Source organism: Carassius carassius, chromosome 5 (assembly GCF_963082965.1).
Source record: "Carassius carassius chromosome 5, fCarCar2.1, whole genome shotgun sequence".
Lineage (NCBI taxonomy): Eukaryota > Metazoa > Chordata > Actinopteri > Cypriniformes > Cyprinidae > Carassius > Carassius carassius.
In genome coordinates this window covers 3571986-3599298 of record NC_081759.1, presented here as the reverse complement: position 1 = coordinate 3599298, position 27313 = coordinate 3571986, and the positions used below count along the sequence as shown (strand labels likewise).

General features: G+C 37.7%; 1 protein-coding gene across 1 annotated transcript in view; it reads right to left on the bottom strand.

The window, feature by feature from the left end:
• unc5ca (unc-5 netrin receptor Ca) overlaps positions 1 to 27313 on the bottom strand; it is a 174216-nt gene that overhangs the window by 95648 nt on the left and 51255 nt on the right. Inside the window, exon 2 of the mRNA XM_059549472.1 lies at positions 9985 to 10218. Coding sequence (XP_059405455.1) covers positions 9985 to 10218 — 234 coding nt within the window. The remainder of the gene's footprint in view (positions 1 to 9984; positions 10219 to 27313) is intronic.

The following is a 27313-nucleotide window of genomic DNA, read 5'->3' as shown; positions in this document are numbered from 1 at the left end:
AAATTTATTACGGTTTCCACAAAAAAAAAAAGAAAAAAAAAAAGAAGCAGCTCAACTATTTTCAACAATGTTAATAACAGAAATGTTTCTTTGAGTGCAGATTCAACTTTGTATCACAGGAATAAATTATATATTTACAGGGTTTCTGCAGGGTTTAATCAGTCAAATTTAAGACTTTTTAAGACCTTTTTATGACTATTAGGATTTCAATTTATGACCTACACGAATTACGATAAATGTTCGTTCATTTTTATTTATTTTTGCTATTTACACAATGTTTAAGTTTTTGTCAAGTTTGTAGGTGTCCAGGTACAGAAACCAAATAATTAAATGTACAATAGCACTGGATAGTCTTCAATGTAAAAATGAAATATACAATCAAACCAAAATGTATTCAGACACCTTCAACATTTCTCACATTATTACAGTTTATTTGCTATTGCTTCTAAAATGGTTATAAAATATGACAAGAACTTAGAGTTAAACTGTGTCAGAACAAATTTGTCTTGATAATGTCATAACTTTGATAGAAATGTGTGTAATGGATTACAATCAACCAAAACTACAGACAACTGTTATTATGACAATATTTACACAACTATCAATACTTTGTTGACCAATTACCAAGCAATGCTTAATTTTGTTCTGACTGTGGTGTGAAAAGGTTGCATTAGTAATTCAGAAAAAAAAACACATAAGCAATGCATGGTGCTTTATAAGGTGCTGATTAATTTTTGGTCCCAATTTTATATATAGATAGATAAAACATTTATATCTATCTATCTATTTCACTAGTAGTTCACTGTATGAAGATTATTTGGGTATAATATGTCACAGTTTGCTTCTACTCACTTACATAAATGTATTAGTGTCCTGTACTAGTAAAATATGTGTATCAAAAATTATATCTGGAGTCTGGATAATGTTTGGTTTGACTGCATAAATTCTTGTTAAAACTACAAAGTAATTCAGTCAAGAGCAGTAAGTGATTTTCTTACATTTTCTTGGATTAACATTACAACAGCCAGTAGCTAAATTAGACGCGGTCACTTTAAGAGACGATGAACGCATCTTTTTCCTCAACTGTTTACTTTCACTTAAGAAATAACTGACAAATAACAGAAAAAAAAAGTTTTTTCGAGCATACTTTCCAAGGCGGGTATTTTGACATATTTTGTATGTATTTGTCGGCACAAGAGCAAAAATAAGCAAATTCGGTGTACAAGTGTTTTGAGACGCCTTTCCCTGCGTGAGCCCTGAACACCTGAACACTGCGAGTACTGAATTGGGCTCTTTCACATCCTTTTGTTTGTTCAAAACTGCGATTAGTATTTGTTCGTTCATGCGCAGGAGGGACTGTCTGTGATACGCGGCTCTCTCTCCGCACCGAACACAGCGTGCGAGTAACCAGCTACTCAGTACAGCTTTTCCGCGACTTGTGTTTGGACGCTTTAATGTTTAAATCGACAAGTGGTAAGGCTTAAAAACACGTGAAAATTATAAGCTTTCGTGAGGACGCACAGCAGTGGCCCGTCAACTGTCCTGAGCATCTTTTTAAGCTGGCTGAGTAGGTTGAGATCGCCTTTCATGCCTAAACTAGACAGCTCCAACATCTTCTTACACAAAGTGCAATAGGCTTGATACCGATTGTTAGCGACGAGTTTGAGCCAGCTACTAAACGCACCATCTTCAAACCATAGATCATTAAAGGTACATTTTCCCATTGTGATAGCCAGGATGATTTCAGTTAAGCTAAGCAGTGACTCAGTATGATACAGTATGTTCAGAGTTCGCGCGGGTTTCTGTGAAAGTCCTTCTGACAAGGCTGTATGCTGCCGCATGGACCTTGTAGTTCTGGAACGCTGTGATACCAGTGTGATACCACCCAGATTCCTTATACAGAACTACAACAGGTGAAACAAATGAATGCCATTGCCGCCGCGAGTGCATTTTGATGGAAGAAAAAATTAATGGACTAGCATATCAATTTAAGATGTGACAAAAATGTTTTTTATGACCTTGTATGAAAAATCCGGACGTTTTTATGACTTTTTATGGCCTTAAATTCTTATTATTAAATTTACATTTATATTACATTACATTTATTCATTTAGCAGACGCTTTTATCCAAAGCGACTTACAGATGAAGACAGTGGAAGCAATCAAAAACAACAAAAAGAGCAATGATATATAAGTGCTATAACAAAGTCTCAGTTAGGTTAACACAGTACACGTACCATGGGATTTTAAATAATATAATAAAAAGAAAACAGATAGAATTAAAAAAAGAATAGAGCAAGCTAGTGTTAGAGGTCTTTACACATACACACACACACACACACACACACACACACACATATATACAATTGCATAATAAATGAAAAGAAAATAGAATACAAAAAGATTAGAAAGGTAGTTAGATTTTTTTTTTAAGAATAGAATTAGAATAGTGAGTGTTAAAGTTAGAGGGTCAAATAAAGATGGAAGAGATGTGTTTTAAGCCGATTCTTGAAGATGGCTAAGGACTCAGCTGCTCTGACTGAGTTGGGGAGGTCATTCCACCAGGAGGGAACATTTAACATTTAAGTCCGTAAAAGTGACTTTGTGCTTCTTTGGGATGGCACAATCAAGCGACGTTCACTTGCAGAACACAAGCTTCTAGAGGGCACATAAGTCTGAAGTAACAAATTTAGGTAAATGGGTGCAGAGCCAGTGGTGGTTTTGTAGGCAAACAATTTGAATTATGCCTTGAATTTATGCGAGCAGCTATTGAAAGCCAGTGCAAATTGATAAACAGAGGTGTGACGTGTATTCTTTTTGGCTCATTAAACATTAATCTTGCTGCCATGTTCTGAATTAATTGTAAAGGTTTGATAGAATTGGCTGGAAGACCTGCCAAGAGGGCATTGCAATAGTCCAGCCTGGACAGAACAAGAGCTTGAACAAGGAGTTGTGCAGCATGTTCCGAAAGAAAGGGCAAAATTATGACTTATGAATTTTTTATGGCAAAAAAAAGGAGGCTAAATCGTGTGCATGATTTGCTATTTTGTTCCCTCGATTTATAAATTGTGCATACTATTTAATAATTTGTTTCCTCGGTTTGCTAAATTATGCACACGATTTATAAATCTAGAGAACAAATTAAATTGTGCGCACGATTTTGCAAATCGAGAGAAAAAATTTGTAAATCGTGCACACAATTTATTTATTTTTTCTTGCATGTGTGTGGAGATCCGTAGAAAAATATTTCACAATAGTATTATTTATTTTATTTTTGTTAAGGATCACTCGGGAGGCTGAGGAGTAACAGACAGAATGGTTTATTGAACAGACACAAGCAGAGGAGCAGGTAGTGTAGGGTGGAGTGAGGGATGGATCCGTGCAGGCTGGGTGAATGAAGTCAGAGGAGGAAGCTGAACCACACACACGCACACTGGGGATCTGGATCTTCAGAGAATCCCTGGAGAGAGGTAAGTAGAAGAAGAGTTAGTCCTTAAGAGTTAGCATACAGGTAAGACCTTTTCGCGAACGAGACCGGACATCGATTGAGTGCGTGTGTGTGGTTTTTATGGTGCTGAGGTGATTGGGTGGTGATAAGTATCAGGTGGATGTGCTTAGTATTCCGGTGAGGGCGTGCGTAGTGATTGCGTGGAGGTGGAACCTGGTGTGTTTGTAACAGTACCCCCCTCCCCACGACCCTCTCCTGAGGGCCGAGGACCCCGACGACGTGGTGGACGTCCTCTTCCCCTGGGAGCTGGTCGGTCAGGATGATTGGAGTGGAAGGTGTCGAGTAAGTTAGGATCTAGGATGTCGTCGGCGAAGGTCGGCTGTCGTTCTACGTCTGCGTAAAGCCCGCTGGAGTTGGTGGTGTGCCGCGTCCCAGACCCTCTTGCTCTCCCGGAACCAGTAGTCCATGGCGGGGACATCCGAGGGTTCACCTGACCAGGGGAATAGAGGTGGTTGGTAGCCGAGTACGCACTGGAATGGAGTGAGTACGGTGGTAGGTTGACGAAGGGAGTTTTGTGCGTACTCGGCCCATCCAAAGAACTGGTTCCAGGAGTTCTGGTGGCCGTGACAGAAGGTAGGCGAGGGCTTTTGGATATGGCGCAGCTTGTACATCCATTCACGGGCCTCCTGACATCCGAGGCCATGTTGGGCCACCAGAAGCATTCCTTCAGCAATGAGAGGGTTTCATTCTCTTCAGGGGCGTAACACCTGGAGAGGGCGTCAGCTTTCACATTTATCACCCTTGGGTGGTATGAGATGGTGAAATGGAAGCGGGTGAAGAATAACGCCCAGCGGGCTTGTCTCGGATTTAATCATTTGGCCACTCGAAGATGCTCTAAGTTCTTATGATCTGTTAGGACCAAAAAGGGGTGTTTGGCTCCCTCCAACCAATGCCTCCATTCTTCCAAGGCTAGTTTGATGGCCAACAGTTCCCGGTTGCCGATATCATAGTTGACCTCCGCCGGGTTAAGTTTCCGGGAGAAGAAAGCGCATGGGTGGAGGCGACTGGGATTCCCCTGCTGCTGAGAAAGGACCACTCCCACTCCGCTGGTCGAGGCGTCGACTTTCACGACGAAGGGTTGGTCGGGATCGGGATGGACCAGGAGTGGGGCGGTCGTAAAGGCCTCCTTAAGGATGTGGAAGGCCTCTGTGGCGGCAGGAGTCCAGGAGAGAGATTTGGGTTTGTTATGGAGAAAACTGGTGAGAGGGCTGGTCATGGTACTGAAGTTTTGTATAAACCGTCTACAGAAGTTGGCAAAGCCAAGGAACCGCTGTAACTCCTTGATGGTGGTTGGAGTGGGCCAATCTCTGATGGCGTTTACCTTCCCCTCGTCCATCCAGATGCCACTGCTGCTGATGTTGTATCCAAGGAACTGCACTGAGGGCTGATGGAAAGACCACTTTTCGGCCTTGAGATACAGTTGGTAGGCCCTCAGGCGTTGCAGGACCTCCGCAACGTGGCGTTGATGTTCTGCCAGGCTCCGGGAGTAGATGAGGATATCATCAATGTAGACTAGGACGAACTTGTGGTGGAACTCCCGGAGCACCTCGTGGATGAAGTCCTGGAATACTGAGGGGGCGTTAACAAGTCCATACGGCATCACGCAGTATTCATAGTGGCCTGTAGGGGTTATGAAGGCGGTCTTCCACTGGTCCCCCTCTCGTATCCGGATGAGGTTGTAGGCGCTGCGGAGGTCCAACTTGGTGAACACAGTGGCACCACGGAGATGTTCCAAGGCAGCTGTGACGAGGGGAAGTGGGTACCTGAACTTCACTGTTATATTGTTGAGAGCCCGATAATTAATGCATGGTCTTAAACCTCCGTCCTTTTTCTCCTCAAAGAAGAAACTCGAAGCAGCAGGGGAGGTCGATGGACGAATATAACCCTGAGCCAGCACCTCCTTGATGTACTCCTCCATGGCCTTCTCCTCAGGAATGGATAGGGGGTATATCCTTCCTTTAGGCACTGGTTCACCCGGCAGCAGATCGATTGCACAGTCCCACGGCCGGTGTGGAGGCAGCTTGGAGGCCCGTTTGGGGCAGAAGACGTCACTGAAGGGGGCGTAGCAGTGAGGGATGGCGATGGATTGGTTTTCCACTGGGCTCTCTATTGATGTGGAACAGACTGGAAGAGGTTCAGGGGAAGATGTGGCTGGAACTGGACAACCGGAGATGCAGCTCTTGAAACAGGCGTCGCCCCACTTCAGGACTTCGCCCGTCTTCCAGGAGATTACAGGGTTGTGCTGCTCTAACCACGGGCGCCCTAGAATCACGTCAGTGGTGGTTTCCTCCAGAACCAGCAGATGGATTTCCTCGTGATGGAGTAGTCCGGTTTGGAGGGATATGGGACCCACACTATGACGCAAGCATCTCCTGCTTAACGGCTTGCCGGTGATAGTGTGGACGTGGTAGGCTGACGGCGTTGCAGTGGTAGCGAGCTTGAGCTGACGGCAGAGGTTCCAATCCCTGACGGTAGGTAGTCAGTAAAGCCTGTTCGTTCCATCCACTGGAGGCCGCTAGAGTCCTAAACTGAAGGGCATATTCATTGACAGACATTTTCCCCTGTTTGAGATTATACAGCTTCTCACCAATGAAAGAGTCCCAAGCTGGTCTGCCGAAAACTTCACGGAAATGGTCGATGAAGCTGGAATAAGACTGGATAACTGGGTTATTTTGAGTCCATATTGAATCTGCCCACAGTAGTACTTTACCTTGCAGTTGAGAAATTACAAAGGCTACCTTAGATCTCTCAGTGGGGTACAAGTGCAGTTGCATCTCCAGGACCAGCGAGCATTGTAGGAGGAAACCACTGCATTCCTCCGCCGCACCAGAGTAGGGCACTGGCCGGGCCATGGGACTGGCGTGAACGGAAGGTGAGGAAGTGCTGGCATCGTTGACGGAAGTGCTCGCTGGTGTTGGGGATGCAGTTGTAGCCGTGAGTGTCCTTCGGAGTGCATTAACCAGATCTTGAAAGGGGTCCGTGAGGCTCATGCCTGTGCCTGGTGGTGTCGGTCCGGTCTTCTGTTACGGATCACTCGGGAGGCTGAGGAGTAACAGACAGAATGGTTTATTGAACAGACACAAGCAGAGGAGCAGGTAGTGTAGGGTGGAGTGAGGGATGGATGTGTGCAGGCTGGGTGAAGAAGTCAGAGGAGGAAGGTGAACCACACACACGCACACTGGGGATCTGGATCTTCGGAGAATCGCTGGAGAGAGGTAAGTAGAAGAAGAGTTAGTCATTAGAGTTAGCATACAGGTAAGACCTTATCTCGAACGAGACCGGACATCGATTGAGTGCGTGTGTGTGGTTTTTATGGTGCTGAGGTGATTGGGTGGTGATGAGGATCAGGTGGATGTGCTTAGTATTCCGGTGAGGGCGTGCGTAGTGATTGCGTGGAGGTGGAACCTGGCGTGTTTGTAACAATTTTATTTTTTACTGTATTTTTGATCAAATAAATGCAACCTTAGTGAGATCTATTTCAAAAGCATTAAAAACCAAACCCAAACTTTTGAAAAAGTATCTAGAGTCAGTAAATTAGACTTTTTGTGCATCAGTTTAAACAATCATTTCCAATGAATCAAGTGATTCAAGAATTAATTTCTAAACTGTAAAAAATAAGTTGCTGCCTTAAATTTTTAAGTACAATCAACTAATTGTAACTAATCAAGTAATTTCAACTTAAATTACATTAAACTGGCTTTAAAAAGAAGTTGAAGCTAATTTACAACATAAATTAAAGTTGAAAATCACTGTAGTTATTTTGAGGAGTTACAGTAATGTAAATTAATGTAAAGTTAAACTGTAAAGTAAACTCACAATTGCGAGACATAAAGTTGCAATTCTGAGAAATAAAGTCAGAACTGTGAGATACAAAATCAGTTTATATCTAGCAATTCTGGCTTTATAACATGAAATTGTGAGTTATAAGGCCCTCTGAGATGAAGACCACAGAAGGAAAGAGTCTTTCTGACTGAACCAGATAATGAGGCTCAATCTGAATCTTCTGCACAATTTAGACACACAAATCATTCATCACGCACACCGTGAGCCGATTACACACCAGCTTTCATGACAAGGAACAGATTTAACCTTGTTTACTCACAATCGCCAAAACGAACAATGAAATTGATTCATAACTATATTACACCATCCCAAATATAGACAGATAGCGATGCCAGAGGGAGCCAGCGGCCAAAAACAGACCTCTGACAGAAATCTTATTAAAAGCATAAACTATATCTCTCTCGCTCTCTCTCTCTCTCTAAATCTCTTTCTCTCTCACACACACTATAATTTTTTATGATAAACATTACAGTGGCACATTAAAGTTCAATGACAGTGTTTAGAGAAGTCAGCCCTGTTTCAGTGGCCCATAATAACTCCATGCTCTGACCCCGAGTAATATCCGAGGTGTGATTATGACAGTAAAGTTTCCACCGCAGAGATATTAGAGCAGAATTACTGCGGCGGGTTGATATCAAAGATCCATTAGAGTCATTAGCTCAATAGGAGCTTGTTAACCTCTACGTAATGAATTGAGCTCTTTGCTCGCCCACACAGAGAGCGGCTCGTGTCGGTTTCTCTTGCGGTGAGGTGACTGTGCTTCAGCCTCGGCCAAAATGTGCTATTTTCATTCTGAATGATCGAACATTAGTGGAGAGCTGCTATAGTTTCCCAACCTTGAAATGCACGGCAGTCTTCTGCAGCAAACATTGGGCCTATATGCAGATATGTGAGAGAAAATGCTTAGTTTCATTTTAAAAGTGTTGCATGCTATAGGAGAAAGATTGCCCTAAACTGTATTATACTATAGCTAGATTTCTCATTCAGTCTGGAGTCAGCCAATTATTATTTTTATTCAGAAAGGATGCATTAAATTGATCAATATTGTAAATTGTAATTCAAAGACTGGAATAATGATGCTGAAAATTCATGAATAAATTGAATTTTACAATCTATTACAATAGAAAACACAGTAATTTTAAAATGTAATAATAGTTAACAATATTACTGATTTTTAACAAATAAATGCAGCCTTGGTGAGGAGAAGGGATTTCTTTAAACATTAAAAAGTCTTACAATCCCCAAACTTCTAAATGTAGTAGTAGATAATAAAATCTTTAATTTATGTTGCATTAGCACTTATTCATCTTCCTAAATATACCAGTGCTTTAACCAATATGGCAATGCCCATACTGTTTATTACTGCACATTCAAATTTCCTTCTATGAAACTTTTTGAAAGTGGGAAGAAATTACTTGGTGCACATTTAACCTATGAATTGTAGCATATTAGCTTTTGACTATCATCAAAAGTGGACCTAGATCAATCACTGTTCTTGGCTTGTACTCTGTGTTCTGTTCTCGCAGTGTGAAAAAGACATTTATGCATTTGGCATATGCATTGACTTTGCCTTGAAGGTATACATACAGTTCATGCATTCCCTGGGAACTGAACCCATGACAATGACGTTGCTAATACTATGTGATACTGTTTGAGCTACAGAATCGTGACAGAAAAAGACAACAGACACTGTCATTTACTGAACAACACTCTTAAAAACCAGAGCAATGCCACAAAGCAACAATTTTTGGTTCTTCAAAGAACCGTTTAGTGAAAGGTTTTGGTTAGTGTGAAGCACCTTTAAACAGAGCCTACTCTGCAATGGAAATGCATGTTAAAGATTCTTCATGAAACCATAAAACCAATAAAACATCTTTATTATAAGCAGTGCGTATCTTATCTAATTATTTCACTTGGAATCTTGCTTCTATAGTATCTTCTGGATGACATTAACTTTGCAACACAGACACAGTTATTGAACTGAACTGAATCAACATTAAACTGACCTGAGCTGAATAATAACTCTACTCTAGATTAGTATTAGTACTACATTAGTATTAGAGTATTAGTATTAGATTAGAATAAAAAAAGGTTAATAGTGACTTCCTAATTTCAGAATTCAGACTTTTTTTTTTTAATCACTCACAGCTCTGACGTTTTTCTCACAGTTCTGAAAAAATGCACAATATAAACTCTTTACTTTTTATAAACTGCAAGACAGAATCATTGACTTATGCAATAGAAAAAAAAAGTCAGAATTGCAAGATATAAACACTGAATTGTGAGATTAAAAGTTGTAATATTTGTATTTTTTTTATCCTATGGAAGAAAAAGCTTTCATATGTATCCACGTGGAGCGGTCAGTTAAAGAGAACGGTCGTGTCTCTGGTCACACTTAGTGTTAACTTTACTCCCTGTGTGGCAGTCATATAAAGAAGCCTTCATAAAAAAAAGCTCTCATAACATTACATAAATAATACACAAACCTGTAGATGTCAGGAAGGGGTTTATCTATCTCTCTAGCAGCACCTTTAGCAATGAAAACCATGAATAAAGCAGGGCTATTACATTTTTATTGCACTGTAATGTTTCCGACCCATAAAGGAGAGTGATGGTGTGTGTGTGGGACTGACCCGACGTCTCGTCCACCCGCTCCTCTATGGTGTGCTCTCGCTGATGGACCCACTCGCCGTTGCATTTGAAGTAGATCTGAGCAGCAGGCGTGGCCGTGCAGTAGAGATTGACAGCTTTGTTCTTGATGATGTAAGCGTCCTCCGGCTCCAGCAGGAAGTGTGGGAGGGGCTCTGGAGGGTCGCTGGGGAAGGTCTCCGGCAGCTCACCCAACCCCAACAGGAAGTCATCATCACCTGGGAAAAAACACAGACAACATGAAGCCCCAGGAAGTGAGTGAGGAACACTGCTTTTTTATGCGTTTCACGATTTCAATTAGATTACAGGTTTGCAAATCATCAATTCCAACAAGAGGGCAAGATTTTTGAAAGAAATGAATACTTTGATTAAGCATAGATTTATGGAAGTGATCATTTTAATTTATATTTTGAAATATATTACAACATAAAATATATTTGAAATTGCAATAATATTTCACAATAATGATAATCAAAAGGGATATTTTAATTTACACTATAAAGTAGGTTACAATATGTAACAGCTATTTTAAATTGTAAAAATTTATTGTTATATTACTGAACCAAAGTGATATTTTAATTTACGTTTTAAAATATATAACATGAACATAAATGAACATATAACATAAAAGTTATTTTAATTTGCAATCATATATTTTACAATACAACTACTCAAAAGTGATATTTTGATTTACATTTTAAAATATATTACAATATAAAACTTTTTTTTTGATTGTAATAGCATTTCTATTAATAATAATATAACTATTAACAGTTATTTTAAACTGCAATACAATTTATTTTGATTGGTGATGCACATTTAATAACACTGTATAAAATGAGTATAAATTATTTTTACAATAGATAACATCTCTCAATACCAGAGAATAAACTTTTGCAACAAAAATCCCCATTACGCATTTTTTCAGAGCCTCTTATACTGTAATTTGTGTGTGCTGAGCTCGTTTGGGGTCCGGAGAGGCTTCACGCGCAGAAACTGGTGCAGGCCTGTTTTTGGGTCTCATTATGAAACAGGATCTCACAGTTATCTCTAACTGATCCCTGGTTAATGGAGTAACTGCTGCTTATTTTTAGCTCAAGTTCAAATAAACATGACATCGTGGGATCTCTGACGTTCTTCCTTACACTCCCTCAAAATTCAGCACCTCTGAACAGACAAAACAACAAACATGTTAAAAATGTTAAAAATAACGAATGAATGAATGAATGAATGAATGAATGAATGAATGAATGAATGAATTAATTAATTAATATTAGAATGAACAAAAATCAATGAACATATGAATGAATTAATGAATGAATCAAAAGCTAATCAGTCAAAGAGCACACAAATGAAAAAATAATGAATACATATGAACAAATGACCAAATAAATAAACCAATGAAATAATGAACACATTTTTATAATTAAACAAACAAACTAATAAACTAAATAACAAAAATAACAAGCATGAATGAATGGATGAATCAATCAATAGACTAAAGCATCAAAAAACAATTAGACACAGAACAGAACAATAAAAAAACAAAACAAATGAATGAACAGATGAACATGACAAAAGATCAAAACAAACAAAGAACAAACATGTGTTATAGTAATGAAAGAACAATTAAAGATATGACCAACTAATGAAAGAAACAACAGATGGATAAATTAAACTAATAAACTAATGTTCAAAACCAATGAACTAATGAACAAACTCTTCAAACTAATGAACCAAAAAGAACAGAAAAACAAATAAACTAATGAATGAACAAATGAACGACTCAATACACAAATGAACAGACGAAAGAAGAAACATGAATTACAAATGAATAAACAAACACATGAACAAATGCATGAAACAAATAAAAATTTGAATAAACTAATGAATGAATGAATTAATAAAATATACTAACAAATGAACGGAAGAATCAATCAACAAACTAATGAATCAGATATAAACAGACAAGAGAACAGCAAAACAGGTAAACCAATGAATGAACAAGCATATAGCCCACCAAAATAATGAATTAATAAATGAACAAATAAATTCAACTAATGAAAGAATGAACAAATGACAGAATAAATGAATGAACAAAAAAATGGTTAACCTGATGGACCGATCAGTTAAAATAACTCCTGTTTATGTCTCTACACTCTTAAAAATAAAGGTGCTTAGAAGGTTTTTCATAGAAAAACTATTTATGGTTCCACAGAGAAACATTCAGTCAAAGGTTATTTAAAGAAGCATCTCTTTCTCACCTTTTTATAATCTGAAGAACCTTTTTTTGCCACAAAGAAGCTTTTGTGAAAAGGTTCTTCAGATGTTAAAGGCTCTTAATGAAACCATTGTGGCATTGTGAAGCACCTTTATTTTTAAGAGTGTAGTGCAATTTCACTTCCTGCATAAATGCAGAGATCTTCAATATTACACAGACACACACATGCACATAATGGATGGATCGTAACCCAGGACGCATCGATCTCTGGATTCATCAATACATATACCGGATGCTAACATTACACTAACACACACATGGCACGAGCGTCAGATTATTATTGAATGCCTCCATTAGATGCCCGCTGACCCGTCTGATGGCACGCAGTCCGGCTCATAACTCTTCTCTGACTGTCTCACACAAACACATAGCTGCTTTCACCCCAAATTAACACTCTGTAGGGTACATTACCTTCCATTAATGGGTCACGGCACAGCCATGCTATCTAGTGACGGGTCGAGGGGTCGCGTCTGTTTTTTTTTTTGGGGTCTGTGTCGTGTTTGCAGATGTTATTATGAGACAAATGATCGGATCGGAGTTATTTAAATCCCAGATTAATCTAATACACACAAACAGTCTCTCTGTATTTACTCTATTAAAATACACAAACAAAACTGATACTCTTCAAATAAAAGCCCTGAAACCTATGTAAAGTAGGGGTAGGAATCTTTAGGCATCTCACGATTCGGTGCGATTCAATTCTGGGAATCATGACTCAATCCTAAAATAGTTCTTAATCTTCTTTTTTTTTCTTATTAATTCATGGGTTCATTGCATATCAAATGTAAACTATTAATAAAATGATATGTTTAGTTGTAAATATATAACTACATATAGCTTTAAAACAAACGCAAACAGACTAATTTTTAAACAGAAATGGATGAATGAACAAATGAATAAATATGTGAATGAACAAAAATCAATGAACACATAAATAAATAGATTAATCAATCAATGAGTAATTAATGAAAGAACACAGTAATAGACACACAAACAGGAAAAGTAATAAACTAACAAACAATTAAACTAAATAAATAAACAAAAAAGAATAAACATATGAATTATAAAATAATGAATGAATTTATGAACATATTAACAGAATAATGAATGAATAAAAAAAATCGCGAAAAACAATTTAAACACAAAGGAATGAATCTTCAAACAAATTAATAATCGAGAAGGAATAAATCTACAAATGAATGAACATAAAAGAATAATGGAATGAATCTACAATTTAATGAACAAACAAAGAATGTCTGAATCTACGAAGAAGTGAACTAAAGAACAATGATGGAACAAATCTATGAACGAACAAACAAACAAACAAGAATGAAGGAATTCATCTACAAACTAAAGAACAAACCAGAATTAAGATGATCACGTAAACAAACAAGAATAAATGAGTGAATCTACGAATCAACAAACAAACAAAAATGAAAGGATGAATCTACGAATGAATGAACAAACAAACAAGCAAGAATAAAGGCATGAATGTGTGAATAAATGAACAAATAACTGAACAAGAATGAATCTACAATCGAATGAACAAACAAGAATAAATGAATGAATCTACGAATGAACAAACAAACAAGAATGAAAGAATGAATCTATGAAAAAATGTACGAACAATCTAATGAACAAAACTAATGAACAAACAAGAAGAAATCCATGTATGATTTTATGAACAAACAAGAATACATGAGTGAATCTATGCATAAGCAAACAAACGAGAATGAAGGAATGAATCTAAGAATAAATGAAAGAACTAAGGAATGAACAAATGAATGAATTCATGAAATGAATTAATATGTGAATGAACAAAAAGCATTAATTCGGAAAGCTTAACACACAGTCTAAGCACTCGTTTCGCACATCCTGTGCAATGAAGTTTTTAGAATCGAAGCACAATTTAGAAATTTTCGCATGTTGAAAAATAAATTCCACCTCACGTTGTGTCAATCACGTTTACACCCTGCCTCCGAAACTTTCGTCCGTTACCAAAAAATTCTGATCAGGTTAAATTTTCGCCGTTTTCGCATCCGTAACATGCATTGTGATATGAAAGAATGACGACTACAAAAAAAAAAAAAACTTATGCGAAAATTTCGGACTAGTGTGCAAGTGCCTTGAGTCGTCTGAAAGCTCTCTGTTTCTCTGGCTGTTCTCCAGTGCTCTTCTCACCGTCTCTCCTCTCAGATGCCAGAGGGTCCAGCGCTGGTTCAGATGATTAACTCTCTTAATAATGGGGCTTAAAGACCAAGCTGGGACCTTTCACACGACGAGAGCGCGAGCGGGATAACGTTTATTAGCTTAACCTTCCGGCGTGTGTGAGTGTATTATTGATGAACAGTGAATGGTCCACTACTGCAGAAATATTCCAGGTTAAATACAACTTAACCTCTATTGATGGCATCAGAGACATGCTGGCAGCTACTACAGCAAATAATCCCTCCATCTGTAAAAACGAGCAGAAATCATGTTTACACCAATGAATTTCTAATGGGTGTCTATGGGCCAAGACATTCTGGAGGGAATCAGTTTTAATCTATCTATCGCACATGTCTGCCTTCGAGTTTGTCCAAGATTATTCAGACAAGCTGCTGCTTCATTAAACAGGACTGCAGAATTGATACTAGTATATATACTAGTAATATAGTCTCTTTACTCTTGTAGAAAGTACTGTAACAAAAAAAAACATAAAAAAAACAATGAATACATGAATGAATGAATGAATGAATGAATGAATGAATGAGCTCAGCCCTATTCATATGTTTATTTGCACTGTTGCTTGTATCCTTGCATCCTTGACTTTATACAAACATATGCAAACATATAGACAAGTCAAAATCCATGTTTGTCGAACTCAAGAGCATTCCACAGATGCTGTCCATAAACATTATGTCAATTAATGCAATCATAGATCAAACAGAAACGACACACGGCACTCCAGCAATCCACGTTCTATGTGTGTGTGTGTGTCTGTGCGTATTAGACACAAAGTCAAGAAGAGGCAGTGTAGTGTTGATGAGCTCTTATAATCAACAGTGTTTATCACTCGTCCCCAGACTCATCATTTACACACCGCACTATGATAAACATCACGTTTAATTACTGACCCAGCGTGAGGAAACACACCGCCAAGAGCAGCCGGCACTTCAAAGCTATCAGGAGCAACCAGACCGAGCCGCATATAAGTGTGTGTGTGTGTGTGTGTGTTTACACCGTGTTCAATATCAACCCAACACATGCTCATTTAAATACAGACAATAGCTGTGTTTGTTCTAAAGAACACTCATGTGAACACTCATCCATCATACACGACATACACACACACACACACAACTAAATCTCAGCTGGACTCTCTCTGACACACACGTTTACTTGCCTTTGACTTCTATTGTTGTTAAATAAACTCATTATAATTGCTATAGACTAACCTGACACATAAAATACTCATGGACATTTAAAATTAAAATTAAATTAAAAATTAAAAAAGGGTAAAATTCAATTAGTTATAATACGCATAATTAATCAATTAATGAATTAAAGTCTAAAATAATTCATAACGTGTGTTTGTGTGTATAATTGAATTGTAATCAATATAATTAATTAAAATAATTATGTATGTGTGTGTAAATTGAATTGAGTAGTATATATATATATATATATATATATATATATATATATATATATATATATATATATATATATATATATATATTAGTTTTAGTAATTTTTGTGGTTTTGATTTTTATTAGTTTTTATTTTTTTAAATGTTTATGTACTTTTAATTCACTTTTATTTTTAGTTATTTTAGTATGTTAAGTAAAACTAAAACAAAAAATCCATAGCAACTAGTTGAAATAAATGTATTTATATAACATTTCAGTTAATGTGCTTTTTTATTTTAGGTAATTTTTTTATTTTTATATATTTTCTGTATTATTATTATTATTATTATTATTATTTTAATGGTTTAACTATAAAAACTCTGTTTTAGGTTTGGCTGTGATGTTGGTGCAGGGCCTCATTCATCATTCATAAAACAATGAATATTAACTGTTGTGTTGAATTTAATGACAACTTGCCTGCAAAGAGATTTTATAAATGTTTTACACAGAAATGTGTTCTGCTTGTTGTCAAGCGTTGGTGATACAAACTGCACAAGTACAAAGGAGATCAACTAAAAGCCTTTTAATATGATAAAACTAAGAGAACATGCACATAAATTAACTTAACATAGATGGAGAACGGACAAATACTAAGAGAGCACTGATTTATAAGCATGAACCAAACAATGGGAACTAATGAGCAGTGTTGGGAAGGTTACTTTGGAAATGTAATAGGTTACAGATTACAAGTTACCCTGTTTAAAATGTAATAGTAGTGTAACTTTTTCAATTACTTTATTAAAGTAATGTAACTAATTACTTTTGAGTACTTTTTGATTACTTTTCTAAATTTGTAAAAATTTAAGAATAATAAATAAAAGCATATGCATCAACTTAAATACAGTTATCTAATAAGCATGTGTCGTATCCTGTGTAATAAACTCCAGAAAATTGGTGTTTTTTTTAAACTGCTGTCTCTGTATATGATGATAGTTTTCTCAAAATAAGTAAAATGCACATGAAGTGACACAGAGCAGTTCTAGAAATTATGTTTATGTGCTCGTGTACTCCAATATTGAGGCAGCAGAGGTTGAAAACACTGCGAGCTTCAGTAGGCCTATGTGTAGTAAATGAAACCATGTCTTTGCCATTAATTTACAGGAGGGGTGGACTGGGAAAAAAATTCAGACTGGAAAATTCAAACTCATACAAACAAATTCATGGACAAAACTATTTTTTGTATGGACCTGACATAAAAAAGGTTTAAATCTTTAATTTGGGGACATGCAAAATAATTAAAAGTTCTCTCCTGAACTGCACCTTCACTTCCATTTTTCTCTTCAGTCTCTTTATTTTGCCCTGTTATCCATCTCTCGTGACTTTAATACTCAAAATTGAACAAAACTATACTTTACAATACAATACTCTACAATACTACAATTTCTTTATAGAAAAATCCTAATACTGTACATGTTTTTCCCTTACAAAAATTAACCATGCTTTTATTAGCCTATATAAAAGTAAAATAACCTTGTTTTTCTATTTATTTTTTTTGCAAATGGATTTGTATTTATTTTTAAATAAATACATTTGTAAAATAATTTTACATTTTTGGTTATCACAGTTAAACAATAGTAACCATTTTCTCTGGATTTATAGTTAAATATTAAAATGTAAATTTTCGTAAGGGTTGGGTTGTTGTCTGTCGTAGCTCCCCCTAAACCTATAAAAAAATCTGAATTTTTTTCAGCTAAATTACTACTGTAACATTAAAACTGATAATAATGATGTCTTTTATATAGTATTTTGAGTGATGACTGATGAGCAACGTGCTGCTGCTTGATTAAATAAATAAAAAAACAAAGACAAAAAAGCATCTTTACAGATGAAACTGACCTGAAACCCTGAACAGTAGTTCTGCTTCTCTGCTCCAGCTGTGCGCTTCCACAGTCCACTCCACTCTATTCTCTCACTCTCACTCTCTCTCTCTCTCTCTCTCTCTCTCTCTCTCTCGCATTGATTACTCTGAGTCTGATCCAAACCGTTTGGCGGAGGCGCGGAGAGCGCGCGAGTCATGACTAACAATTCATGACTTATTAGAGATTTAATTATCAAATGGCGGATTCGCAAATCATCGCTTTAGTACATTCGGCAGGCAATTGTACAATAATGATATTAAATAGTGGGGCAAAATCGGCTGCCAGGCCACCGGGAATTGTCCCGGTTCTCCCGGTGTCCAGTCCGTGCCTGATTTCCACAGACACGCAGAATGTGCAAGTCATATATTGCATTTTTGGGGCTTTATATTCACAGACACTAGTCAATGTCAAGTTTTGATTCAAGTGTAATGACTTACCTTTGATTTAGTCATCCAAAATGTGGCATATTCCGTCCGCGTTTCGTTTTTATGACTGGATTCTACGAACCAGACTGTATTTCCGCATCCCGGAAATTATTAGGGCGGTATGTCTTAGAATAGTCAGTGCAATTTGGGAAAGAAATCAGTTAAATCTGTATGTGGATGTGTGTAAATATTCAAATGTAATCCCCTTTGTAATCGTTAAAAATTTCATAAGTAACTGTAATTTAATTACTCATTTTTTCTTAGTAACTGTAACTAATTACAGTTACAATAATTTTGTAATTAAATTACGTAACGCCGTTACATGTAACTAGTTACTCCCCAACACTGCTAATGAGATTATTAACAGACAACAGGTGAACTGAATGACATAATCAGTCAACTCCGGAAAACTAGGTCACAGCGGAGAGAACAAAAAACAAGTCATGCAACACTTGTGTTTCACGAATAATATTTTAGAGACTGATAAATGCAAAGAGTGACACTGGAGCTATTAAAAACCGCCTCTCTCTGTGTCTCTGTGTACCTAACATTCATATGTTTAGGAAAAGTCTGCGGAGTGTAATTTAGTAACTGTGGTTTTAAACTGGGACCATATGCATTGTAAACTAACACACACACACACACACACACACACACATACACACAGAAGATGCAGTGACAGAGGGCTGTTTCCGTCCTCATTATCTGTGACAACAAAAACGTCTGTCAGCACTAACTTCACACTCTCAAAACATGAACATCATTACAAACAAAGATGAACTCCTTCATTCCATCAGACAGCGTATTCAAAGAGCTTCAAAGCTCACAGTTCCTCTGAAAAACCCATTTCAGACTGTGCATTACGAGCGAACGCTCAACAAATGTAATAACAGATGCAGAGAATGGAAGTGAGCAGAAGAACTTCACAGTAACAGAGTAAATGTTGCATGTCATGCTTCAGATTTGAACAAAAGCATTTACTGTTACCTAGATGATGAGAAACAGATGGCATTGTGGGTAAATTGGCATTGTGGCTTTCTATTTCAAAATAGAGACTTTTTTTTTCGTAATTCTGAGAAGTAAACTCAGACTTTTAAGAAAAGTCAAAATTGCAAGATATAAACTCATAATTCTGAGAGAAAAAAAAACTGAATTACCAGATATAAACTCCGAATTCTTTTATAATAATTTGATTATAACTTGATTATATCTTGTGATTTTTCAATATTTTCCCCCTCAGAATTCAGATTTTATGTCTTGCAATTTTGCGATTTTGTTATAGTTTATATCTAGCGATACTGACTTTTTTCTTAATTATGATTTCATATCTTGCAAATTCTGACTTTTTTTCTTCACAATTCCAATTTTATATCAGGCAATCTTAATTGTGACTTGTTTCCTCAATTCTCATTTTATATCTCACAATTCCAACTTTTTTTCGGATAATTTTGATTTTATATCTTGCAATTCAGACTTTTCTCTTCTGAGTATACTGTATATCTCGCAATCCTGACTTTTATCTCAGAATTCTGAGTTTATATTTTGCGATTCTGACTTTTAAAAACATCACAAAACACAAACGAAGATATTTTCATGAATATTTCAGCACAATGTTGTTTAAAACATTCCCTTTGATATGAACACCGCGGACAAAAAAAACTAAACTACCCCTTTAAGATCAACAAAAATATAATGATGCACAGGGGAAACCAATGACAAAAAGGCTCAGTTGAGCTCTCCAAATCACCACAGTTAATGTGCAACGTCTTGAAAGTTTAATTTGCTACAGATTTTAAGGAACATTAACTGTTGTAACTATGGTATTTTGGCTGAAATATTGGTTGCCATGGAAAATGTTTGCAAAGAATGGCTCTATTCTGGCATGAATCTCTCAAAGGTCATTCCAGAGCATGATTTGTGTGTGTCTCCAATACCACAGCACTACATGAATACTCGTTTTAAAATTCATTACAACTTTAAAAAGCATTTAGGCGGCTGGTATCTTAACATCTGATCAACAAACCAACCAGGGAGCTGAATTTATAAAACACACAGAGAGCTTTGCATTACAAATTTGACTTTCATCTGTGTGTGATATTAAAAGATATTAAATATTCAAGAAACACACAGACAAGATGAGACGAGAACATCACAAATCCAGCCCAAAATAAACTCGCCCCATCCTACAGCAATATAAACTCTAAAGTGCAATAAATAGGCTAGTTACAATTATGAGCAATACAATATAACAAAAATGCTTATTTTTAAGTGATCTGTTTATATCATGTCAGTGTGACTGTTCTTACATTGTTTTAACATTTACATTGTTCCTAAAAAAAAAAAAAGATGATGAAACATTTGACACCTGTCAATCATACTCAATAGATGAATTTAGGACAGATGAGGCATTTTTGTGTCTACAGCTACAGATTTTATGGCATAGTCAATCAAATAAATCTCATTGTTTGATCTGAAAGTATGCTGAGGTACTATATAGATATATACATGTTACATAATATATTATATTATAGCTTGTATTATATAATATTTCATATATAATACATCTTTCTGCAGAGGCAATGACTCTCACTATATCCTGTCATTTTTTCACTCTCTCTTCCTCTTGCTGAAAGATTGATTGTCGTATGCAAACCCCAGCTGAACTCAGACTCAAATGAATAAGTCCTACATTTTTCCATCAATATTACAGACTGAGAACCTCCACCGATACTCCAGCCTGCTTCGGCAAACACTGCCAAACATTATTAAAGAGGTCATTTATACAGCTTTTTAATTATCTTATTTTTATTTCCATATATAAGTCCACTTACGGTGTTAGTCAAGGTTTCTAGCATATAATTTAGTTTTTCATGAACATTTTCCATCCTCTCTTTGATCTATGTGGTTAAACAGGCTGCTTTTGTTACTGTACCTTCTATAAAGTTTGACATTTTTACAGCTGCATTTCTGTTTCAAGCTTTTCAAGACAGTACATTGAACTGGGCCCGGTTCCCCAAAACGTTCTTATCGCTAAGTAGTTCTTAACCTATTCCTTAACCTCTCTCTTAACCTTATGGCACGATTCCCGACACGTTCGTACGCTAAGTATATCTTCTGTAAGTCACACTTGGTCACACAAGGTTGGTCTGGACCATTCGTAAGCTCTCTCTTAGCGTTGTTTGAGCTCAAGACGCTACTGTACAGCAGTCTTTAGAAATCAGCGGAGCGAAGTACAAGTCAAACTATGGTATGTTGACAATGTTGTGGCTCAACAATGATTTTATGTTATTTTTTAAGACTCATAATAAATTATGTTCGCAATGGATACAGGCCTATTTATGAAGTTGACTTGATGTGGTATCAGAACTAATATGGTGGTAATTAGCTTAGGCTTTTTCGTAATGTAATTAAAGCGAATTGGCAATACATTTTTTGATAATTAAAATCTGGCAAACAATTTGGCTCTAAATGGCTAAGATCTATAAATGGGTAATCATGGTTGTGTCCAGTAAGCGACCAACTAGCAGCGATCCTACGTGTCCTTGTATTGAATCAAAGACGGCGCCGGCCGCGGAGCCGTTTAGTCCATGTCAATTTTTTTTTATCCGTCAAAACTTAAGCCCTTTTGACATTTTGCCTGACGGGGCAATATTAAAAAAAATTCGCCTCCAAAGACAGCTCATTATGGAGCTGCTGGACCTTCTCAGACCTGCGCTTGCCAGGCACACGCGGCGAATTTTTGCTTTAAGCCCTGAAGCCCAGCGCTACGTGTTTTTTTTTGTTTTGTTTTTTTGCTACAGAGAGATTCATCGAGGTCATGGGGGAGGGCTACGGCCTAATCAAGACCACGGTGTGGAGGTGCATCCACACTGTCACCAATGCCCTTCTGTGCCATGCCGGGGATTACATCCTGGTGGATGGCACACTCATCCCTATCCAGGGTATATACAGCAATCCTTAAGTTAAATTTACTACTGGATAGTTCCAGCACACTGGCTGGCATTCACTGCAAGTTGATGCATTACAAACGGGCATCTTCTATGAACTGTTGCGGGTTCTATGAACTGTTGCGGATTCACAAACGGGCACCTTCTATGAACTGTTGCGAGTTCTATGAACTGTTGCGGATTCACAAACGGGCCTCTTCTATGAACTGTTGCGGGTTCTATGAACTGTTGCGGATTCACAAACTGGCATCTTCTATGAACTGGTGAACTATTTTTTGCACTTGTGCTATAGGCCTAATATGAACTTGTGGGCATAAAATCCTATGGCAAGTGCCTTAATTCCATGGCCTTTTCCTCAATAGTTTTGTCCATTTTGACCAGTTCCTCTTTTTTCTCCTTGTGTCTCCTTCTAAGTGTGTTTGATTTGGTGATTAGCTGGGCCATTTTTGACCCAGCTTTCCCCTCTGCCTCCTCGGCAAATTTGTTGGCATTGGCATCATTTTCAAGGATGGCACAGACTTCGTCCAGGACTCTACGTTGCTTCTTGAGCTCCTGTAGTTCGTCCTTTGCGGCCTTCCTTTTCTGTGTTTTAGCATCACTCTCCCTCTTTTTACGCTCTTGCTCCAGGTAGAGCCTGTACTGGGACCTTGCTGAGGCCACAGAAGCCAGCAGGTCCTTGGTTAAAGGCACTTTGAGGACACCACCACAGCTACTGACATTGTCACAGATTAACATCAGTGCCTCCAAGGATTCACCAAGAAGGTTACAGGTTTCCACCTTCTTGTTAATGGAGAAGCCCCTCTCCATGGTGGCTTGTCCATGTGAAAGAAGTAAAACGCTCTGGCAGAATCTCAACAGGTCCATGTAGGATGGAAACCAGACAAAAATTAATTAATCGCATGCGTTAACGCGTTAACGTTGACAGCACTACTAAAAACAATTTTCTTGTACCTTGGAGATATACCCCACAGGTCAATAAATGCAGGTTCAGACACCACAGAGCTTCCGCGCGCAGTGTTGGTGTGGCGCCCATGACCACCCGAACACACAGAACAATAAGCCTGCCTGTTATTCCCTACTACAGGCCTGAGCCAGTCCTTAAACGCTGGGTCATTAACCCAGCTATTAGAAAACTTGCATTTGCCCATGAAGACGACGATGGTTGTCCAGTTGTTGAAGATATGCCTTGAAGCAAGTCTAAAATAAAACGTAAGCCAGCCACTTCTGTTGAGCGCGCAGTGTTCTGAGATGATGCCGAACGACCACTGAATATGACGTCAGCATCAAACATACGTTGAGACGGAGACGAAAGATCTTTGATTATGTACCCAGATATGCTAAAGCCCATATTTAAACGAACTAACGCGAACGCAGATAGAATTTCAATCAGAATAGGACACCTGATAGTCTATAAAAATAATACCTAATTTGGAAAAAAATAATACCTCTGAGACCACATTTAACACTTTTAATGGCCTTAAATTTGACAATTTTGATTGATCACTTTTTAATAGTTTTTAAAACCCCGCGGACACCCTGCTATCGCCAATTCATCAGTGATTGATCAGGCGTAGGCTATTTATCGCAAAAGGGATACGCGGCCATAAACGTGCAGGTTATAGTGGACCATAGGGGTGTGATCTCTGACCTGGTGGCAAGGTCCAGCAAAACTTCAAGTTTCTCTGATGAGAGGCTTGGTGCCCTTTTTTTACGTTGCTTCCCCAGCATATTTTGTATCTCACTCTCTCTCACTCTCTCTCTCTCTCTCTCTCTCTCTCTCGCTCTCTGTTCATTGTAGATAGGTTGCTTTTTATTAAAAACATAAACCAATTGCAATCAATACCGCATTAAACAGAAGTAACTGCATCTGCTTGCCAATCAATTCTAAAGTACCTTAACATTACTATAAAAGTGTATTATATAATTTTTATAAGTCGTTAAACCCATGTCAAGAAGCGGCACAAGTGGCACAACAGGAAAAGGAGAGTGGATGATTAGCGAGGGATACCCGGTTCGTCTAACCGCGTCACAACATATCGTGTGAACATATTACTGACCATTTGATCATTTAATTTATAGTCTATATTCTACTGATAACTTAAACTATGTTAAAATAAATGTTACTGTAATAATTTGAGGAATGTTTCATTTGCATAGAATGTGTTGTCTTTCTTAACGCTGTATTGCACCTTCGCGTGAAGTGGAAAATCGATTCCTGAGCAATCGATGCCAACTAATTCAGCACCTTCACTCGGGACAGCGCTCTTGTAACATCGGACGTAAGAGGCAGCGTGCTAAGAAGCTTCCTAAGGGACACTTCAGGGAACACACTTAGGAACATAAACAACTTTGGTAAGATATATCTTTCGAGGTCTTCTTAGCGCGCTAAGAGTGAGCGTTTTCGGGGAACCGGGCCCTGGTTATTTCAAATATTTTAGGTAGTTTATTTCTTTTCATAATATGACGATGATGTAAACGCTACTGGAATAGTCATGTGTGTGTTGTAGCCTATTTAGGGTGCATTTTAAGGCATCACATGTTGCAATACCTGATGTGAAGTCTGTTTCAAAATGTAGGTAACCTAATTTACAATACGAATTTGGACCAAATTCTACAACAGCATTGCAAAAATATTTTAAATGGCTTTGCATTCTTTCGAGAAGCATTCACTGGCAAAACCCCTTTGTGTTACCCTTAGAAACTTTGTGTACTGTATACTTGAAAAACTTCTGAAAGTTAGGTTTCTTGGGGGAACGCAAACAGTTTGTGAGCAAAGGTGAGAATGCACTAAATACTGAAAATTATCAAGTGAAACTTAATAGGATTATCAGGTTTAAATTTTTCAAATGTATTTTCCTGCTAAAAAAAAACCATTTTAAATAATTTAAAACTGGTTTTATGATATTAGCTGGTCTCGCAGCCTGTTCAGTCTCGCCTTTTGGAAGATTTTGGCCACATTGTAGTTTGAATGAGAGATACAGGGAGCATGATATAGGGAGGAAAATGTGATGTTTCTGAAAAAAAAAATTAAAATGCAAAATAAATAAATACATCTAGATTTGCTGTGCTTTTCTGTAGGTCTACACAATTTGGCCAAAATAAGTAAATACATAAAAAACTAAAATAACTATAGATTTACAAAAATAGTTGAGTTGAGAGGAAGGAATAAGTGTAGAAGAAAAAGATGCACAACCAACCGAGAGAACCACAGCCTTATGAGGATTGTCAAGCAAAATCCATTCAAGAATTTGAGTGAACTTCACAAGGAATGGACTGAGGCTGGGGTCAAGGCATCGAGAGCCACCACACAGAGACGTGTCGAGGAATTTGCTGAACCACAGACAATATCCGAGGTGTCTTACCTGTGCTAAGAGCAAGTTTTGTATTTTCTTTTGGAAACCAAGGTCCTAGAGTCTGGAGGAAGGGTGGAGAAGCTCATAGCCCAAGTTGCTTGAAGTCCAGTGTTACGTTTCCACAGTCTGTGATGATTTGGGGTGCAATGACATCTGCTGGTGTTGGTCCATTGCGTTTTTTTAAAACCAAAGTCACTGCACCTGTTTACCAAGAAATCTTGGAGCACTTCATGCTTCCTTCTGCTGACCAGCTTTTAGAAGATGCTGATTTCATTTCCCAGCAGGATTTGGCACCTGTCCACACTGCCAAAAGCACCAAAAGTTGGTTAAATGACCATGGTGTTGGTGTGATTGACTGGCCAGCAAACTCACCAGACCTAATCCCCACTGAGAATCTATGGTGTATTGTCGAGAGGAAAATGAGAAACAAGAGACCAAACAATGAAGATGAGCTGAAGGCCACTGTCAAAGAGGGCTTCCATAACACGTCAGCAGAGCCACAAACTGATCACCTCCATGCCACGCAGAATTGAGGCAGTAATTAAAGCAAAAGGAGCCCCTACCAAGTATTGAGTACATGTACAGTAAAGGAACATACAAAGGCCAAAAATCTTTCACTAAAATTTTTTTAATTACTTTTTTTATGAAGTATTCTAATTTGTTGAGATAGTGAATTGGTGGGGTTTTGTTAAATGTGAGCCAAAATCATCACAATTAAAAGAACCAAAGACTTAAACTATGTCTGTTTGCATTGAATTTATTTAATACATGAGTTTCACAATTTGAGCTGAATAACTGAAATAAATGAACTTTTCCACGACATTCTAATTTATTGAGATGCACCTGTACTAATATGTATAGCTGTCAATTTCTTGAATCAACCAACAAACCTTTATTTTGATGGAAAAGCATAGAGAAAAAGCAAAATCTGTTTAATTGATGAGCTTATCATCACATTCCCATGCAACACATATATTTTTTTTTATTAAAACGCAGCCTTTGTGATTTGATAATCGCACTAAGCCATATCGCAATTTTGGTTTTAATTAATTGTGCTGTCCAACTGGGAAACCATCTTAAAAGTAAGCTAAGCTAAGACCAGCAAGCCATCCAAAGCTGGCTTAAGCAGGCTTTTTTTCTGCAGGTATTTATGCTTAATGTATCATATATTTGCTGTTGCCTATTAGTTGCAAATGTAGCGTATTCTAAATCACCAACTTAGAAGGTTGCATATAATATAGGATGCTGGCTATTCAGGTAGAAGGCAGCTCACTAGGTTTTGGAACACAACAGGCGTAAGTCTCCATATGCTGAGTGAAATGTTATGAATGAATTAAAAACAGAGAAGCTGTGAGACTCACTGCAAATCGAGTCTGAGGGCAGCGCTGTGTGAATGTGGACCATGACAAAGTTTTGACGAAGATGATGATGAAGTATTTCCACCCAGACTTCCTCGCCTGTCATTGTAGCATTAGTGCAAGTGGTAACATGTCCTCAATCCAGAGCAGAAAGAGCTTCCCTCCTGGCAACTAGACATCACACACACAAAGTTCCACACGGATGGACACACTGCAGTACGACACAATAACAAGCATGACTGGGATTCACCGAGAAAGAGAGAGAAACAGAGATGAGAACAGAACTCCAAGTTTTCCTGCGCCATTGCTGTTTAAAGCCTTGAGCTCTGGAAAAGAAAACCCCTATTGAGTTACTGTCAATCACTTTCTTGAACTTACACTCTTGGAGAAACATACCACACTAATAAGGCCTGCAGCAC